The sequence below is a fragment of the Corvus brachyrhynchos genome, unplaced genomic scaffold, assembly GCF_000691975.1.
Source record: "Corvus brachyrhynchos isolate BGI_N302 unplaced genomic scaffold, ASM69197v1 scaffold26, whole genome shotgun sequence".
Lineage (NCBI taxonomy): Eukaryota > Metazoa > Chordata > Aves > Passeriformes > Corvidae > Corvus > Corvus brachyrhynchos.
The window spans coordinates 10,188,302-10,209,792 of NW_008239324.1; the positions used below are offsets into that span (position 1 = coordinate 10,188,302).

General features: G+C 39.1%; 1 protein-coding gene across 1 annotated transcript in view; it reads right to left on the reverse strand.

Moving 5' to 3' along the window:
* Positions 1–9,398: 9,398 nt before the first annotated feature.
* The window catches only part of NKD1 (naked cuticle homolog 1), a 43,897-nt gene continuing 31,804 nt past the window's right edge, over positions 9,399–21,491 (reverse strand). Inside the window, exons 5-8 of the mRNA XM_017740827.1 lie at positions 16,453–16,600; positions 15,356–15,440; positions 11,454–11,584; positions 9,399–10,708 (exon numbers count right to left, since the gene is read on the reverse strand). Of these exons, the coding sequence (XP_017596316.1) occupies positions 10,134–10,708; positions 11,454–11,584; positions 15,356–15,440; positions 16,453–16,600 (939 nt within the window). The 3' untranslated portion in view covers positions 9,399–10,133. The remainder of the gene's footprint in view (positions 10,709–11,453; positions 11,585–15,355; positions 15,441–16,452; positions 16,601–21,491) is intronic.

A 21,491-nucleotide genomic window follows, 5' to 3' on the forward strand; every position in this document is an offset into this window, starting at 1 on the left:
CACTCCTGGTTATGGGATGGCTGCCACGAGGGTGGCACCAGCAGAGCCCGGGGTGTGAGGGATCCCTTGGCAGCCACAGCCAGCGACAAATCAAGCGGTTATTTTCATCAAAGTGATAGAAACAGAGTTGATCAAAACAAGCAGAAGGCACTGTTCTGTTTGGTCTGTACACTTTGTACACTGCCACTTGGGAACTTAATTAGCCCACATGCTTCATGTTTCTATCTTTAGTCTGATGGCATACAGCTGTTCTTTTCAGCATTGCTGCCTACTGCCCTTTCCCTGCTGTTGGGGTACTCTTGGAAATAGAAAAGGTGGGATTGACTCAAGTTTAACCCTCTGCCAGCCCTTGCTGATTGCCTAAAACAGAACATTTTGGCCCAAAATCATGAGGTAAATTGTTTCATTACCTCATGGGAGTTTTCCCACATGGCCAGGGATGGAGAGGAATCCCACAGTCTCAGAGTGCTCATCCCATCACAGGGCCACTCTTCAGAGCCAAAATGCTGAAAAAAATAAAAAAATGAACCCTTTTCAGGGCAATCTTACCTGCTGGGGTGAGGGGGAAGAATTTTTGAGTCACTGTCTGCATGAGGTGACAGGACAGAGCTGGTTCTGCTTCCCACCTCAGCCAAGATGGATTTGTGGCAGAAGAACAAGCCCTGGACATGAAGTATGAAGGGATATAGATTATTTCAGGATATCGAGACCTGGCACTTTCCCCATGGTCTGCCATGACAGACAGTGACCAAGACTGTGCAAGGATTTAGGAATAAAAAAGAAATACTCCAGGACTGTGGTTGTCATGGTTCATTCATACTAAAATGCAGGAATATCTACTGAAGATGCCCTGCTGGCCAATGAAGCCAAAATTGGGGAACGACTCAGGAATGAGGCGTGAGCTCCCACTCCTGGTTGCCTCTGTGTTCAGCATCAGGTTAAGCTTCGTGCACCCCTATTTACAGTACAGGAAGGAGGACAAAGCTGGCTTTATAGTCCGAGTCTGCCCAGGAAGGAAGGGAATGCCCCTATGCACTACATCTAATAAATGAAGGTCTTCAAAATCCCTTGGCTGATGTAATTTCTTGCCCAGGGTGTCACAGCCTTGGCCTTTCAGCTGGGACATTCATATCTCCCAGCTGGAATGCAGCCGGCATCCCCAAGCCTGGCTGTAACCTCCCAGCTCAGAGAGCAACTCATTTTTCTGAGCAGTTAAGAAGTTATACATTCATCTACTCCCGAGGCTTAACCATATCAGTATCCTCCACCTCCTGCTTCCCCCCACTAGTTTTTGTCTCTTGTAGTAATTTTTTTCTCATATTCTAGAAATCCCTGCTTCACTACCTTGACAGTGAGGTGCTGTATATCACACCGCACTCATGAGTTTTACATTCCTACGACATGGCAGACTTTGATACAATTACAGCTTGGCTACATATCTTAATTTATGTTACAATATTGCTGTAGTGATATCAGAGACAAATGTTTAATTCACAGAAACTCAGTTTCAAACTACAGTCCCTGAATGCAAACAGCAGACTTCAATATTTTTTCATCAATTTCTTAGTTCATAAAAATCAATTTTTGTAGAGTTTTTACACTGTACATAAAAGACTGTGGCATCAATTAGCCTTAATTCTTTTTTTTTTTCTTTTTTGGAAACCTCTTTGTAGGAAAATCTCATATTTCAGCAATTTGCATTATCCACACAATCTGCTTTGAAGTTCTAAGTTATGGTAAGAAAAGGATCCACTTATCTGCACATAAAAAATGTTCAAAGCTTATAAATTCCCTGAAACAGATGTACATTATCATTGGATTTGCCTTTCTCTCTTTGCTGTTGCATGGCTAATAGAGTTTCATGTGCCCCCTCACATCCTCCCCATTTAGCATCTTTTCTCTACAGAAGCATGCACCCTACTGTGCCAATCCACACTTCAAAGATTTCTGTCTATCTATTAGAAACAAAGCACAAAGTGAGAACATATGGCCCCTTTTAAATTTCCCACATTTAAGTCAATATCGTTTCTTTTCTCCTTTGGCAAAGAAACATAATAAGGTTTATCTTCTCCCTTCCTAAATCTGCTGGCTCTCTCAAACTGCTTGTGCCAATTCAGCACTTACTTTGCAGTATCAGACTTGGCAGCACATATGAAAACAAAATCTCTAATTTTTTAAATTGCTTTTATTTCTTCAGATCAAGAAGATGCATTTAAATGATGAAAAAGGACAAAATGTAACTGCACACTTTCAGATAAGTGGATTTTAAACCCATGAAAGGGCACAACAGAAAGTCAACAGCAAAAAATTGTCTTGTTCAAGTTCTTTTCAGGGTGACATCTTTCCAAACTGACTAAAGGGATGGAAGAGTATTCTGGAATCTAAGGCCTTACTGCACCTGCTTGTCACATGTGCCAGAGCTGCCAAAGAAACCCAGTACTGGGGTTGAGGGGGGTGATCAGACACTGTGAGACACTGACACCCCTCTTGAGGACAAGGAACAGTTACTTGTCTCAATGACTGTGGCTCCTCAGTTTTCCCTGTTGGTGTTACAGACATAATGAACATACCTCTTGTGTGCTGGGAAGCAGAAATTTTGGACCATTCCTTTGGAGTGACTCCATCCTGCACATCCCTGGGGAGATGAGTAACAGGGCACGCAGGACGCTCATAGTCAGATCTGCTGTTCAGTGGATTTCCTTTGCAGTCATGGGCTACAGAAGCAATATCCAAAGGAACAAAGGCTCCAAGTAAAACAAACTTCATTAACTATTGTTAGAAAGATCAGCAGACACATAATATCCTGTGAATGCCGAATTCCTGATTTAATTACAATGAAAGAGGTTGAAGTGATGATGTTTTTAGCAGAGAAAGGAATGAAAGTCTTGCCCTGCTCCTGAAAACACAACTTGCTCCTTTAATTCATAGTTACCAGCTAAAGTGACTCTGTGTTTCAGACTTTTAAGATATCAAGATTGTAATCTTTAAATTAATTGATTTTAGCATCCACTTATTAGACCAGGAAAGTTCTAATAAAAACCGGTCCCTAACCACTGCAAGCTATGAGTGTCCCAGGGCCCTGAGTCCACAAGAGTATAAATTGAAGTACTTCTGTTGATCCAGTAAAGCTGCACAAAATTCCCAGTGAAACCTATGGAAGTGACATGCTCAGACCCGTTGAGGGTTGTGGCCCTAGCAGATGACACACTCAAACAGCAAGTTGTGATTATAGACATGAAAAGTAAAAACTATTCCCTGAAAAGGCTGTAAAGAGACCAGAGGAATGTGAGGCCCACAGTGCTGCCTTATTGCTTCCCTTCATACTTTTGCACTTACTGGAAACTCCGAGTCCCGTTAATTGAGCTTTTCCTCCCCTCCATTCCTTGCAGGGTGAGAGGGTTAATTGCTTTGGACTGAAACATTACAGTTTTTGTACTCCTGCTTCCTACTGGCACATTGAATATGCAGATGCTGTGTGCACACACCTCAGGAGTGCCCCAGCACTCGGAGCAGGGATGAGAACAGCCCCAGACCTCCCAGCCATGGGATGAGAATAGCTCCAGACCTCCCCGCCATGGGTATCTATAGAGCACTGTATCTATGGTTTGAAAATCAGCACTGGCCAACTGAGACCTTAATGCTAATTGCCATAGCATTTCAGTGTTTATCTTAGTTGAACTAGCATTACCAGTCATGGTTGTTAACAACCTCAAGTGGGACTTTATTCATCTATCAACAGCCTTACCCTGTGAACAAGCAAGCAAAGAACTATAAACACCCACTCCAAAGTCACTTTGTAGGTTTAAGCTGAAGCCCACAGAAAAAGGCTATTCACAGATCGTCACTGAGAACAGAAAAATACAACCTCCAAACCAATGTTTTAATCTACAAAGTTTTATTTGTCTTTTTAAACTTGTAAACCATAAAAAGAGCTTATCAAATATCTGAAATTAGTACAAGAAAAAATGATGACTCATAGCAAACTGCATTTGTAAGGTCCAAATTCCAAGACCTGCACGGTGCTCTTCTGCTTCCATTTATGAAGCTGAAAACAAATTTGGCCCAGTTTGTTAGGTGTTTTATTGGAAAATTTTCAAAGCCGCAGCATGCTGTACTTCATGAATAGAACAGAATGGGAAGCATTAAGTGCAAGAATAAGCACTCAGCACCAGAAGGATCTGAACCCCATATCTTCATCCACAAAATACAACACCAAAGGAGTACATCTCCCAGCCAGTAGTAATTACAGGCAGCTTTGTCTCTGTGGACTAGGCACTCAAAGGAAGACACACACCCCACCTCACAGACATGTCCTAAAAACCAGAAAGCACAATTCACATCATTACCAGTATGCCTGATATTGTTAATGTTTGCCCACTGCCAAATTTATGAAGCCCCTTATGTCTTCAACACTCTTAAAAAAACTTCTGGAACTTCCTACACTCAGACCCCCCAGATTACCAGCCTGATGAGGCAACCAACAGGCCCAGTCTGCCATTCCTTGTGGTATAAAGATTATCCTTTGTGTCAGTAGATTTCACAGGCATAGTTAGTGTTTAGTGTTCTGAAAAATCAAGACAGATACTGAAGTTTTGGGTAACATTTGACCAACTTAGGTGTGTTTGTAATCAAAGAGAAAAAGAACTGATGTCACTATTCAAAATGTGTTCTAAGAAATACTCAAAACATCTGTAGAAACACCTCTGCTTCCAAAAACGTTTTCCTCAGCTTGGACAGGGACTTAGGAAAATGGGGATCCTTCCTTATTCTGCCATAGCCCCAGTGAGTATCTGCAACTTTCCTGCCTCGTGCCTCCCCCCGCACGCTGGAGATTCACCTCTTATAGAAAGTCTTTCAAGTTTTCCCAGTGAAAAGCATTCTACAAACTAGTGTTGCTGTTTTATGAGCAGAAAATGTACCATAAGAGATTCACAAAAGTATTATGAATAAAAACTTCTCCATACAGCATTTTCCTGCCTCTGGTGTGTCTCCCCCAGCCCCTCTGTTGGACAGTTCTATGCTATCCCTACACTTCTCAAATCTTTCCATCCTTCCCTTGCCAGTCTTTCTACACAGCTCTAACCCTCACAGTAATCTGCCTGAATAGTCCTTAAATCCTGCTAGTTTAAAACAAAGAAATCAGAAGACTTCATCCGTGTGATTCCTATCATTTTAGCTCATTTAGGATTGAATTACCTAGAAATATATAGAAATGTAAAAGTAAATTAAAGCATCATTGAAAACCTCATTATTTAATAACTGTAATTCAAGCTTCAAATAAGACACATTTCAATGCAGATTGAATAATTTCAATATAAAGTTATTTGCTTTTCTATATCTGTTCCTTTTAGACCACTTTGAGCACATTTTAAATGTGCACAGAACAAAGAAATCCCAAACCAGACCCTTCCAAATCCAATCAACTCAACATCTGTTCAAATATGCAAACAAAATACATTACTATGTCATAAATAGAGGCTGGTTTTGCTGTTAAGTGCATTAGAAAAGAAATCTTCTTCCAGAAGCTATTTAGAAAACACATTAAGTTCAATTTTTAGTTCATGGATTTTCAAACATGTTTCTGCTGGTATATTAAAAAAAAAAAAACAAAACCAAAGAAGTCTGACATCTAATAGGATGTTGAATAAGACTTGGTTCCCAGCAAAGCTATGAATAAGTCATGTTTGAAAACGTATTTTTAGATCTTGATGAATTGCATCAAGATAATTAAAGGTGAGACTTGACTAGCTGACATGTTTCCAAACATGAACATTCTTGCCTGTACTCCAGGCAAAAATTATGGTGAATGTTTTTGCAAACTTTCTAGCATGATGAATTTTTCTCAAGTATAATCTAGGCCCAAAGGGGCCCAACTTTCCTGTTAATTGGAATACAAATGAAATCTGTCATTCAATTATTGAGGTACACGATGACATATGGAGAACAGTATGCATTCATCAGAGCTGTGTGTTTATGTGGCAGCTTGTGGACTGTCAGCAATACACCATGCTCATCTTAGAAAAAATCACCTCTGCCAGAATCCATCTTGTTCCACTCACTAACTTCTGCCAGAGGACACACTCACACACACACATGTATATACACACACACATCTTTAAAGTACTTCTCCAGCTTAACATTGCTGTTCTATGCTCATGATGACTAGAGTAGAAAGATCATAACAGAGGTCACATATTTTGCTTTCTAATTTGGTAGGGCCTCAAGAGGCTGGTCTGCCAATATGCCAGGAGAATCTGTACCTCATCACCCACAGGCAGAACTGGGTCTCCATGTCTAACAATGACTAAATGACACGTGGATGTTTCAAAGACATTTGGAAGTGCCTTGAGGTCCTCCAATGACAGTATAAAGACAGTATTTTCTGCTAATCTTAATTAATTTACCAGCTTGCTCTCTTACAGCAAAACTTCCATTTACTATTAGCAAACCCATCAGCAGTAAGATGCAGAAAAAATAAATACTGAAGTTACTGGCTGCACATTATGTAGACTTCAAACCCACCTTCCTGGAATGAAATTATAGGCACCCTGCAGCCAGTGGGAACCTGGCAGTCTTGCCAGAGATTTCACTGGGACAGAAATTTTACTTCACAGCCTTAGCTTAGGTTGTTTTGTATTGTGGTCATGAAGTTGTGAGAAGAGCTTAGCAATCCTTCTTTTCAAAAAACTGTCCTCCCCAGCATTGCAGCTGGTAGAAATGAGGAATATTTTTCAATTGAATTTTTTCAGCAAATAGTGCAAACTTCAGGATTGACTTCATTTTGCTGAACTTCCTTGTGTAAAAACAGAAAAAGTAAGTGAAAAGTTTGGAGTTTTCATCTGAACTTACTTAATACCACTCCATTTTACTTTTCAATATTAACAATATACTCAACTTTGATATTTTTTCTTTGGGAATAAAATGTTTTGTTTAACCAGAAACTAAACTCTTTCAAATTTTGATTCAGCTACAGTTTTGAAGAACTTAAAACAATTTTTTTTTAAGGAAAATTTTCAGAGTTAATAGCAAGATGAAATATCAGTTACTCAACACAGGTCCAACAGCAGGGGACAAGAAATTTACCTTTTAAACTTGATAGCTTAAATATTAGACCAAAGCATACCCAGTCCATACGTAATTTCCTGATCCTGTTCCCAAAAATGTTAATGCAAGCTCTTTCATCAGTGGGATCTGCAAGCACTGACAGCAATTGCAATAGGCCCCTGAAATCCACAAGAAGAAGAAAGAAATGTACTTTCTGAACTAGTAAAACTTTAATTAACAGGGGGTTCTCTTGGCACAGTTTTTGCTGTTAAATAAATAAAGCATTTAGTCAAAACCATCTATATTTACTATACAAAATACTGAAAAGCAAACATATTTAAAAGATACGGAAATTTAAGGTTCTGTGAAAAGAAACTGTGCTACATGTTATTCACACTTATAATGCACATAACACAACTGCAACACAGTATTTAGATACTGTATATTCATACATGGCTGGTGTAAAGTTTTTGTAAGGGGATGCCATGTTATTAAAACGTGTTTCACAGACTCTGAGCAAGGCAGAATCTGTCTTTTGAATGTCCAAATATAATAAGCCAAAACAAATCAATGCCCAGCTGTAACCAATGGTCAGTCATGTTCCATGTCAGAGTTCACCTGGCACAGCCAGTACTGCACACTTCTCAGTCAGATGGGATTTTGGTAGTGGTGCTGTTTTCTTTTCCAGCAAAATACCTTTGGGTGAAGGAGCATTTTTACCCCTTTGCTGCCCTTTCTTGGAAAATCCCACAGTTCTGAAAGCACTTGAGTTTTCCAGAATGTTTTCTGGTTTTCAGCAACAATCTGCATTAAAAAAAATTGACTAAGAACAATTTCCACCTCTCAGTCTTTCTGGCATATGCTCCACTGAAAAGAGAACAGCTTTAATTACTTCTTCAAAACAAATAGCATGGCATCCCTACTTAGATGGAATGTACACTGTGTGTTTGCATGCGGTATAATGTCACTTGAATACATCAGACTTTTTTAACACTATAATATAAATAAGCTTATTCCTTCTACTAGACATATAAATGCCTTTTTTTTTTTTGCAGTCCATAATTATATATACATTGAAAAAGAATGATACACAAGCAGCAAAAAAGGCTTAGACTAGAACAACTCAGTGGTAACTAACCAAATTCGTGGCCTTTTCATATTTTCAACACAGAAAATTCTGCATATAAATATTTTTGGACTTTAGGAATTTTAAAATAAACAGAACAGTATAGTTGTCACACAGATCAAACACATTTTAAAAACATTTTGTTAGATTTTACAGAACACGCTGTTGACAGCTAAAAAAAGTAAAATATAATAAACCAGATTTTTTAAAGGGGACAATAAGTCTAAACATCTGCTGATCCAGGGAGACAAGAGATGGACCTAATTACCATTAAGCAGTGATTCTATTCCAATTCCACAAGAAGGCAAGGCTTCCCACTGTTCTTTACAAGGTGATGTCTCTGTGTTCTTAGAAAGGACAATATCCCTCTAAAACTGGTCAGCAGTAAGGTAATACCCCATTTTGGACTGATCAAACTCTAGTCAGAAAACAAAAAATACCCTAATCATAAAGGGCTTATAACAACATCGGATAGTTACATTTTACAATATATACTATTGACAAAATACCACAACATTAAAAATAATTAAAACCAAAAGCAAATACATTTATAGAACATTTATGTTTTGATGTAGGAGTTCTCTACTTTCATGTTCCAAAAGAAATGTAGGTGTTTTCCAGTCACTTTCTACCTGCAAAATGGTGATCTGTACAAACCCCAACTGAATCTATTATAAATCTGGGCTCCACAGAAAGCAAAACGTGAATGTACTAACCCTTTTTTTTTTTTTTTTTTTTTTTTTTTTTTCCTTTTTCCTATTTTTTTTTTTCTTTCGAGTGTGGTCTGATTCTCCTTCATGGAATGGAAGCCCTTTGACATGGAAAAAGTAGAAGAATCCAGAATGATTGTGAATGATATTTTTTATACACGTCTCTAAAATAGGAGAAGCACAAATTGATAGGTGCTTGGGAATTTAAATCAGAGGCACCAAGAAAATGCCATGGCATATGTTTCTAAAAAATCACTGTTGTGGAAAAAACAAATATAATGTTAATATTCAAACCACAGATTTCTAAAACACAACAAAATGTACCTGAGAGTGCGCATATTTATATATATATATTTATATTTATATTTTATATACCATGAACCCCTCTCCTTCTCAAACCCCCATGAATGATAGTTATGGCCCAAGCACTAAAATCTAGTGATGCTTTGGAAAACCCCATTTCACATCCTCCTCTTTTCAAATGGTTACCCCAAACAGAGTGGAGAATAAGCAAGAGAAAAACCAAAAATAAAAGAAGTATATTTAAATATTACCCAGTATATAACAGACTGTACTTTTGTCAGTGAAGAATCTCCAAGAAAATAAAGTGTATGTTGTACAAACATAGCCCTGTTGACAAGTTTAGCTAATATTTCCTTGTAATTAAGATGATTTGAAAGGATGTGAACACAAACAGGCTACATGAACACAGTATATTAAATTTCCCCCCTGTAGCACATTACAATCAATAAAAAGAAAATAAAATCTGAATAATACTAGAGGTAGCAGCTGTTTGTATTTTCCATTATCTGAGTATCTCTGGAGTCCAACCCTTCGAACATTGCTCCCCTGATGAAAGGCTTGTGTGCGATCAGCCGACGTACAGCAGAGTGGAAAGCTAGATGTCTGCAAGACTGTTTGAAGTATCTTTCTGAGTACAATGGAAGTAGTACTTTTACAGAAGTGCGTTGACGACCTGTATTAAATCACAGCTCAAAAAGCTATGGCTGTTTGCTGTTTTACAAGCCACTTAAAAAAAAAAAAATCCACAAGGTGTTTGAGTAAGCTATGCGGTTCCACAACATATAAATAGGGTGAGTTTCAAGAGTTCCATATAACCTCTAAAATATATGCTAGCTGAATATTAATGGAGTAATGATCATATTAATCATAGTAATGCCTTAGTTCTGGTATCACAAGAACTCATTTCCTTCATTTGGGATGATTCTTGGAGGATGTTGGTGGGATCTCTTCTATGTCTGGTAGAAGTGGTGGTAGTGGTGGTGGTGCTCGTGGTGGTGGTGGTGCTCATGTCTTTGTATCATTTGTCCCACTTGGCCTTCATATAAAATGACTGTGGGCAGGTCTCTCACATGTTCCTTTTCAACAACTGTCCCTGGAGACTGGAAGGTTTTGCACATTTGGTGATTCTCCTTTGCCCTCTGCTTATGCTTCTTGTGGATCTGTTGGGATTGCAAGGGAAGGTACGGGAGGTTCTGGCCCACCCGTGCACTTGGGGAAGCCATGGGCAAGGACACCCCTTGAAAAGGTTTATTTCTAACTGCCCTTCCAGGATGCACAGGGGCGACATTTTTACCCTGGGCTTTGGGAGACCTCACAAAGTGCTTGTTTGAGTCCTGGTTCCGGAGCCTCTGTTGGATTTCTGCAATCTTGGCATATGAACTTTCAGCCAGATTGATGTGGTTTGGATCCACCACTTGAGATTTCCTATGGTGAACATGGAAGGTTTCAGGCTCATGAGAACGGGATCTAGTTTGATTCACAATTCTGCCTGGTGGGTCATGTTTTTGAGCTGCTGGAGGAGATCCTAGGAAATAACGAGCTGAGTTAGTCATCTAGTATTTCAAAGTTTTAATTAGTAGCATGCAGTTGGCAGGGATAGCATTATCGGCAGAACAAATTTTTCCTAAGGAAGTGAATGCAATTATAGCTGTCTAGTTTAATTACATTTAATAATTCTGGCCAGTAAATAATACACACACAAATATGAATACATACCTAGAGAAGAGTGAATGTGTGCATGTGTGAGCATGTGTGTGTATGTATAAAAATCTTTATGTTCCCAACTCTTGGTCATCAAATTAACTGTGAGGGGAATAGTAAAATCCTGGCAGAGGGCAGGGAAATGAAGGAAATCCAAATCTCTTTAATTTAGGGACTGAATCCAAAATTCCAGGTACGAACACACATTCTCCTATTTTTGGGTCAGTAGTGAGTATAAAATATATGCTGGTATCATCTTGGGAACAAGCTCCAACATCCAAAAGTCAGTCCTTGCCTCACCCGTAGACTAAACTTAATAATTTAGATGTAAAGATTGTTCTCCTAGGCTCAGCTCCAAGTTTAGCTACACAAACAAGTACATCAAAGCAGCCTTGCAGCACATTAGCCACTCTGTTGTGATGCCACCTTCACCAGTAATTATCTTGCAGTACTCACAGTCCTATTCCTAAGTCACTACACGCAAATCACACAGCTTCACAATTCACTGTCCCTGATACGGAACGTGAAACTGAAGAAAGAAAAGATTATGATGTTACAACATAAATTACCTGGCCCAAACTTTGATGTGTAGTTCTCTATTCCTGCAAGATCCAAATAGTGGTTTCTCCTTTCAATGTTCTCATCAACACAATGACGATAGCACCCACTTTGCTCCGGATTGTTCTCACTCTGGTGGTATCTGTCAGCAGGAAAAAAAAAGCAGGAAGCAAAATTACAATTCAGCACAACTTCTTTAAAGTTGTTATCACCATCTGCAAACCAACAACTAATGGACCCTTTGAAGTGACAGGAGCTGCTCACAAAGAAACAACAAATGCTTGAAATTCTGGATGACCAGATTTGCTAAGTCGATAGGCCTGAACTGACTGTTCCTTCTCATCACATAAATCAACCATAATGTTATAAAGCAAAGGAGGCTTTCAAATTGCATCACACGTGCAAAAGCAAATAAAACCACTTCTAGCATTTATAACTTTCTGTCTTAGGGCCAAATCATTCAACTGATTCTCCAATTTGGACATGCCAAAGAAAATCTGCTGTTTGATTCACGACCATTCCCACCACTGTGGGGAAGTGCTGGGGTAATCCAGATAAATGTTCATGTGTTCCTGCTTCAGACAGACAGGCAACAGCACAGGTGTAGTAACTAGAGAGAGCCTGGGAAGAGAAGGTGTTGGTAGGAAAATCAGAGGTAACTGCTGCTTTCCAAAATATAATTAATAAGGTCAGATCAGATGCTGGCTTTAGAATCTCAACTCCTTTTCCTGCTCAGCTTTGCAATTTTATTTATAGCAGAACTATTTCCTGAGAATAAATATCTGAAATACCATTCATTTATGAGGCAGAAAAAATTCAGGCAGAAGTTTACAGTATTGTAGCCCAAAATGCCAAACAATTTAATTCAGCAATTTAAATGGAAGTCTGCAAATAGGAACAATATTTTCAATATAACAAGCAGGATAAGCAGAAAACTCTTGACTAAGTTGCTGCCTGACATTCAGTCAGTTCAGTCTCCAAGACCACGAGATTGGCTTTTCTATTTCTCTGTGCAAGTGCACTGATGTCAACTTAACACCAGAATTTGGCCTTGTATGCTACACCAGTTGCTAAATATGGGATCTGTACTGTATGGTGCCCAATACTCTGCTTTTAGTCTATTAACACATTTCCAAGTTTCCAGAGGCTGCTGATCCCATCGAGCTTTGGCACAAATGGCTTTCCTGGTCTAGCTTGTACTGTTCAGGGACATTACAGAACTGAGTCCCCTTGTGTCTCTGTCAGACACAGGTCTGAAGTTCCTCTGACAAAAGTCACAAGACTTGACCTACCTGGAAGATCATTTTTGCTCTACTTTGATAGAGGTAGAGTCTCCTGAATGGAGGAGAGTTTGTCTGGAAAGCAGGTAAGGTTTAAAGACTCTGAGTCAGCTTTGAACTCCAGAAGTGACATGGGGTACTCAAAAAAAAAAAAAAAAAAAAAAAAAAAAAAAAAAAAAAAAAAAGGGAATGTCCAGATAGTCTTTATTTTTTGGATACCTTGCCCGCTCAGTACCTTTCCTATCTCAGACACACCTTTACAGGTTGTTACACTTTAGCATGTCAACATAAAAGATCTCTAGGGCTAGAACTTGCCTAACTGCAGTTGCCAGGCATGAATCACCTTCAGAAACCACTGGGACTTGCACACATGTGCTGGAGACAATGCACAGTTAACCCAGGAAGAAATATCATTGAATTTAATCCAACACAATTAAGCAACACTGTATAGAGCACTGTCTGTTGGAAATGAAGTTAACAGGGAACCTGTTATTTTGTTACTGTAATAAATTCAATCTCTCATCAAGACTGAGAACAAAAATGATGCCAGTACTGCCACAGCCCTACATTCTAATAACTTTCTTACATGCAAGATGACGTTCAACAATATTCATGCAAATATACACAGTGAAGCAATTATACACTGATGAGAGATGTGCTCCACTGTCAAAGAGAACTTCAAGTACTTCTGAGAACTGAAGTGTCTGGCATCCAGCCCCACAATGCTATCCTGCAAACACATGGGAAGACAGAGGCAGGCATCAACCATGCCTCAAGGACTGTGTAAAAATACAGTGTTGTTACTGGGTTTGGGCTTGGTTTAGTTTTGGTTTTAATAAAAATGGCATCTGCTGAAGTGTTTGTGGAGTGTATGGAAGTCCTTTCTAAAATTCCCAGGCTGATGTGTCATCCTGATGGCACGAAGCACACAGCAATATAGCAGGAAAGGGGAGTAGAGCAGTGACAGAGCACAGGGCAGAAAAATGCAGGGACATCTCCTGAAAGCCTCACTCACTGAGAACACAGGGCTTAAGTCAGCCAGGGAGAACCAGGCTATCTAGCCATGAATCTAGCTACTTATCTTGATACTCATATTAGCCCTACAGGTGAAAACTCCTGCCTGTAGCTTCCAGCAAATGAAAAATCTAACCCATCTATCTCCCAGCCTTCAGGATAAAAACATTTCTATCCATTTTATCTTGAATACGAATCACATCTTGCCTAGAATTCCTAAGTGACTGAACATGTGAGATGTGTGCACTTCTCACAAGTCCTCATTGCTGCTTTCAAAGGGAAAGCAACTGCATTAATATCACGAGATTCTGATCTGAGCTTTCCTGAGGGCTGTCAGCTTGGCCAGAGTGCACGAACATCCCTGAAACACACAGTGTGAACAGCACTCTCTTCATCCTGTCTACATTTTTTAGTGGGATGCAACAAAAACTGATGCTGATCTACTCAGCTCAAGATACAGATTTGTTCTATGAAGTCACTCACCAAAGGGAGGAGAAGGATAAATATTTTGTCCCAACATTTGATGCTTCTATGACTGTGGATTTAACTGGAAGTGCATGCTGTTCATAAAAACACTACATTTGCAGAGCCTGGACTTTAAGGTGGATAAGAGGGGGACTTCAAACTGAAAGGGGATTTTTGCACTAGATTATCAAACAAAAACAGTCTATTGAATTCACACAGGGCAAAACTTTGCTAATGGGCAGAGGGAATCTGCACACCACATCTAGGCCAGCAAGTAAAACCACAGAGTATTCTTCAGTTCATAGAAGATTTTGTACAGAGTTGCTGACACAAGATTAATACTAATTTTATTCTTCTTTTAATCTGAAATTTGACTGTACTGGGATTTGCTCACTGGGATAACTCACTAGCATTTTTTCTCCATCCAAAAAAGGGAGGTGCTGTTCTCTTGTCAGTTTTAATAAGACTGAATGCTCCTTGTCCTGATAAATTTGTTATGTATTCAGACAAATATCTCTAAATCCAAGGGAAGCCAAAAGTTTGTTGTTTTTTTCTTTTTTAAATTTGCAGCTGAAGAAACAAACACAACTAATGAGTCAATGTCATTACTGTAACATTTCAGCAAACACTTCCCTCTGCCTTAGTATGAAACATAAAATGTTAAAGTATACCAAATATACATGAAGATGACCTGTTAGCACTCTGGTCAGGTTATGAGCTGGTAACCAAGTTAGACCATATAAAGCTTGGCACTGTTTGAGTTGATGAGTGAAAAAGATGGGCTGGAAGGAGGATAGAGAAAGACAGGAGCTGGCCACTAAGGAGATGAAAAGGTTTTAGGACACTTTTAGCCAAAAGGCTGTGCTATTAACCTCCCTTATCTGCAGACAGCATCTAAAAAGACAATTCAGATCCTCCAAAGAGCTCATAGAAGAAGAAAATGTCAGGATTTTTTTCTTTTTTGGTTTTTTTTTTTTGTTTTAATGTATATATCCAGCTATGGAATCTGCTCATAAGTCCACAATGAAAACTCCTGTAATTCCTGTATTTTAAAATAATTTTTAAAAATAAAACAGGCAAGAAAGAAATCAGTGGTTGAGGTTTCCTCAGAGCTACCCAGTGGCTGCTAGGAGTCAGGGCTCAATTCCCCTTACCTGAGAGAAGCCCTCTGCTTCTTCTCAGAGCTTCTTGCTTCTTCATTAGCTTTGTTTTCAGCTCTGTGCCTGGCACTCTGCAAATCTGCCAAGAGAAAGCACATTATTGTCACATTACTGCCCTTGCTGATCAGCATAAGTAACAATCTACATTGCAAATACGTTTGTTGGTGTCAGTAGATCAGGATGGGATGTATCATTTCATGGAACCTTCTCAAATGTGCTTTTGCCCGCATGACAGATTGTAGTCAGATGTAACCTCGACTGTAGGGTTAGGCTGCACTCCATGTGGCAGCCCAAGTGGAGCCACACTCACACTGACAGGCTCAGTAGCTGGCAATTCACTGCTGTACTAATGCATCATGTAGCTTCCCAGCAGTGGGAATTTGCTTGTGTCTGCTCTTGAGGGAGTGAGTGTTTTATTAAAACTGAGGTAACCAGGCTGTCCTTTTAGACCTGATGCCTATGTTTTCTACTGAAGTATTATTTTAAATACTTTTAAGTATTTCAATTTAGTACTACTCTATCTACTGAAGTAATTATTCTGATACAACTATCATTACAGTGAAGATAAGTTGGATAAGCCATCATGGTATGAGCATTTTATAATGGCAGACTCTGCCAGCACAGAAAAACGTGCAATTTTTATGCATAGATTCTTCGAGTTTGCTTATGCTTAATTGTTTATTTTTACCCAGCAGCAGCGGTAGCTATGCACTGGCAAGAAACATTTTATACCCCTACACCTGCTTCCACACAAACCAAGAGCTGTAGTATCAGCAGAGACAAAGTGGTCAAAAAGGCCTTAGATCTGCCTTGCAGTGCATAAAGACAATTACACAACATGTGGGCTATTGCTGCTTCCAAAAGAAGCAATCCATCAGGAGAGGGAACCCTCATTTGCTAATGAGACACTGAAAGAGGGCAGGTAATTTTACAACCAAGATCATAAAGCAGGTTCATGGGGTTTAATATACCCACATAATTTTTTGCCTTTAAGTATATATGTATTTGTATTAACAAAATATAGAGATGGGTTTTCAAGGGACTCTGGGAGTTTTCTGTACTTTTTCCAATGGCTGATTGCACATCCTTACCAGTATGATTCAACAAGATACTCTTTTTCTTCTGGCTGCCATCTGGTGCCACAGTAAGTTTCACTCGCAGAGTTTTGCTGGAACTAGGAGAATGGTTTACTGATGCATCAACTACCTCATAGATGGTATGAAGCAAGCTGGTAATATCCTAGAGTTGGATTGAAACACAAAAGAACACAGTACTGTGAAAATGGCATGAAACCTTCAGCTTTGATGCTTACAATTGTTTTGGACTTGGGACTATTAAATGCTGATGTATCCTCAGAAGTCACTGAATTTAGAAGAGTTCAACTTGCACAGAGCGTTACAATCTTCACCAAGAGGAATTATGAATTGGGGCAAAGCAGACCAAAACACTAACAACACCACAAAGATATTCAGGTTTCCCAAGCTCTGATTCAGCAAAATGGTGTTCTTTCTTTTCTTTGATTTACACAGAACCCAGGGATAATCATTCATACTCCACTAAAAATTGAGTTCACATGGCCAAAAGAAATACAGCAATTGAAGAAAATCTTGGACATTACAGTCTTCCTATTTGTTTGGGGGTTTTTTTTGGTTTGTTTGTTTTTTTTCCTTGGGATAATTAAATGGTTGATTATCTAGAGGAAAACCAGTAGGAGAAGTGGCAGAACTGTAAACCTCAGGTTTGGAAACCAATGATGTCTGTCTGAATGTCACCCTACCATCTGTGTTTTGGGGTCTAGCTTATTTTGTAAAATTCAACCAGTTCTAAACACACATTTTTAACTGAAAATATTATCCAGTCTATTACAGAACCTTCTTCACAGATCTCTTTGAAGGCAACGGGATGTGAACAAAGGCTTACATGTCTGCCTATATTGGAAAGAACAGCAGACAATTTTAACAAGCCAATCGTTTCAAACAGGAGGAACACTGTTTAGTAGCTGGTGATACTCAAAGGTCTCTCAGGCTGATTTAATCCTGCCAGGCTCAAACAGGGTACTACCTTAAATTGCCAGGATGAAAAGAGGATCTCTTGGCTCACAGCTCTTCCTCAAAGGGATTTTACCCAACTGATCTTGGGCACCAACCTAAGGCCAAAGCATTCTGATCATTGTAGGCTGTAAAGAGCCCATTGAATGCATATCTGAGAATTTCTCCATGCTGGCCTTCCTTTTCCTTGATCTATCCTAGTATCTAAGCTCTTTCCAGATGCCTGCAAGCACAAAGGAAATATCGAAATCATCTTTTGCTAAGTATAACTGGTTCTCAGGATTAAGAGTCAGGTCTATAAAAATTCAAAACCTCTACAACTTTTCCCTTGCTCAGGGGTCACACCTGTAACAAGGGCAGCTCAAAGTTCAGTATGCCCTAATGGGGCCCAATACTTATCAACACACCACACAGTCCTCATTATGGAACCAGCTTTAAAGATGACACAGAAATACTAATTTCTACTCACACAGAATTTAGGGAAATACTGACCTTATGGCCAGGACTGATGATATTACAGTAGATGATTTTTCAGCTCAATAGGAAGAAAGAATAACTAAATCCTAGGGGGTCCAGACTTTATCTTAACATGTAACCTCTCTAACTTTTCTGTACTCAAGGGAATTTCTCCAGACTTGTAAGTTCAAGACAATATAGTCATAAAAAGACAGCAGAATTTGCAGTGTCTCGATTATTTTTCCACTGATATTTTTTCTCTCATGGCTGCAGGAGTCTATATGGGATATAACCACCATGTCAGTAGCTGCTTTCCATGCTCTTGACAATCACCATCTAAAGCTTGAGTGTGGGTCAGAATGCTGTGTCAATCTGGCGGACACCTCACAGCTCTTTAACACATCTCCCTTCTCACACTTCCTCCCTAATTTGAAACATAACCAGACCTCTAAATAGACAGAGCCACATCCAGCAGTCAGCTTGAAAAGCTGGATTTTCATTTCCTCTAAGAGGACAAATCCAAGCAAGCACATAAACAGACAAAAAGCCATATCCGTTGTTTTATACACCCTTCATAAGTCATGTTCTAGGAGCATTGTGCTATAATCCTATACTTTGATAAGCCAAACCTTCTCCTTCAGCAGAATACTTAAGCACAGTATTTATCCCTAACTGGGCTCCATACACTCAGCACTTGGGTAAATGGAGCTTTTCCCATACATTCCTGGATATGTTGGTTAGCCAACATGTCATCTTTCCACACAAGGCTGCTATCAAGAGGTTATTATCAACTTTTTCATTCACAATAATCTGCCCTTCTTCCTTTTTTCAGCTATGCCAGATATTTGTAAAGCCAGATGTTCGAACATCTAGTCTATTTCAGCTTCAATAACCAAAGATAAAAAATCCCCCACTGTCCTTTTACATGATTTTTTTTCAGGGTTGAGGTCTAACTTGCTAACTGGCTGACAATCTGCACCTTGTGTTCTGTGAGGGTCTTTCTCAACAAGCTGCTTGACTCAGCAGTTCAAAAAGTACTCCCAAAGGCTGTCAGGGAAGGCCAAATGTGGCATTTGTGTGACACATACTTGGCAAGTCACAAATATGTGCACATGCATATCACAGCAGAACAAGTTATATCTCTCAGCCAAACAGGCCCGACCCAAATTAATACCCAGGCTGTGAAATGACTGCACAGAGGACTCAGGACCCTTGTGGACTTACACACTGCTGCCTTTGCATTTTGTTATGTGCTTAACAGGCAGCCTCCTCCATGGTGCTCTGAACAGCTCTGCATTCTGGCACTGGAGGAACGTGGTCGTCACACTGGATGCATACCAAGATCGAGGTTAGGGATAGCCATGAGCAACCATTTAGTGCTTATGCTGATCTTTTAAATACTGACAACAACATTTTTATTATAGGATTCATTTACTTGTGGTCCTAATTTGGGGTTGGCAATTTCAGCAAATTGACAGCTCTGATTTGGTCAAACAAGGCTGCTTGGGTCGTTCTGTCTCATGCACCAGTCCTGGCTGAGTAGGTACTAGCTACAAGGCAGCTTGAGCCTCCTGTTGCTTCACAATTACAACATATGAATTTCTGAGGTGCTGATCTACAGGGAATGGTCTTTGTCAAAAAGGTTTGAACTGTGACTAAAACCGCCTTCTCACAGCCCTGTTTTGGCAGCTAATACGGTAATGGTTTCTTGTCAAATTGGTAGCAATAGACCATTAAGATATGTTCCACACTCTATATTTTATAGTTACATGTATATTTACCCCCAAAAGTATTTTTATTTTCCCGTAGCCTGCCAGCAGACATTTCTCTTGAAAGCTGTCCCACTGAACATTGCCTGCATCCATTGAGACAGCTTTACCTTCTACACACCAGCTTCTGCATGTCACCATGCTAAAGAAATTTAGCATCAAAGATCAAGAACTAAACCTAGTTAAATGTTCCTCTTGTCTGATACATCAACCAACATGACTCAGAGCCCACCTACGAAAGAACCGAACTTTTCCGCACAATGAATTATGAGTTTTGAAAGTCATGTGATTTTGCAACTGTTTTGATTTAGACTGCTTGCACCTCCCCCACAGAAAGTGGAGTTTTAGACTACTATCTTAAATGGGTAAAGGGAAACAAGAACAAACAAACAAAAATATTTCTCTCCTTTATAGCAAATGGATTATATTTAGAGGGGAAGTATGCTGCATGACTAACTTCTGAGGGGCTTCTGGAATGCAGAATTCTGCTGGAATCTCTAGTTTAATCAAGTACAAAAACTGAAACTAAGATATATTTCCACAGAGAGGAAAACAAATGCTCGTTGAGTAGTATCCAAACAGCCAGCACATGCCATACCCAGATTTATCTTTTGCTTATTGAACACCACGGTTGGTTTTTCCAGGGTGAAAACCCCATCCTTTTTTATCAAGCAGCCAAGGCAACAAAGTATATTAAGAATAGAAAATTTAATAGATTGCCAGAGATATTTCCATTCAAAATATTAAAAAGCAAACAGTTAAGCCCACACATGTATGCTGCACTCACACATGTATCTGCAGAATACTTTTTTGGATCTCCAGTAGGAGATTAACAGTAATTTAGAACATTCAGAGAAACCAATGGGTCTGAAAAAAGAACGAGAGCACTGAAGTATTCCTCATTCCTTCCAGAACTTATGTGAGACCAAGAAAGTCCTTATCCAGGTACTATTTTCTATTTTTAAGGAATATTAGTGGTACAGGGATGACCTTATTTTTCCCAGTTAATAAGCTATTAGCATAGCTTATCATCCCAAGACTAGTTAGCAAATTAGAGATTTTTGTAGAAGCCACTAATAGGCTTTTCCATTAGAATTAATTTAACAGAATGGGATATTTGTACCTAAAAAACTCCAACCAACAAACAACCCCCAAAAAATGCTAAACTACTAGCCTCCCTCAAATAAAAAAAACAAACCACAAAACACCCCCAAAACCAAGAGTTTAATAACACTGAAAGAAAAGATTCAGTTTGAGTCTTTGTAGCTTGCCTGAGAGAGAATTCTTCGACCCCCCCTTAAAACCAAAAGAGAAAGTTATATTTTCTCTTAATATTTCTATCTGACATGAAGCCACCATTTCTAATGGCTGAAATTATGGCCACAGATAGGCACTGCTCCTCTATCCATTGGTTTAATTGTTCTATGTCCTGAGTTAGTACAATGCTGACAAACACAGTGAAAACCAACAAATTTCAAGATAAGGGTCAGGTGGATAAATGGTTGCCCCAAAAAAGCCAATATCCTTCCAGAAGTCAATGACTGAGTTCTGAATGCAGATATAACCTCAAACCTTTTTATTCATCAGAGCACAGGAGTAAAAAAATCTAAAAAGGGAAAGAACAAGTCACAAAGGAAACATAAGAGGAAAAATTGGGTATTTAATGTAAGACACAAAGAACATTTTTAGCATTAAAAATGCATGAAGAGAAACATCAATATCAGTTCATTACCTTTCCCTTGGAAAAAGATAAATACAAATGTCTCATTTGTACTTTGTTTGTAGTCTGATTTCTACATACAGCAGGATGTTTTTATTGCAACATCAGCTCTGTTTGATCACATACATTTTTGAATC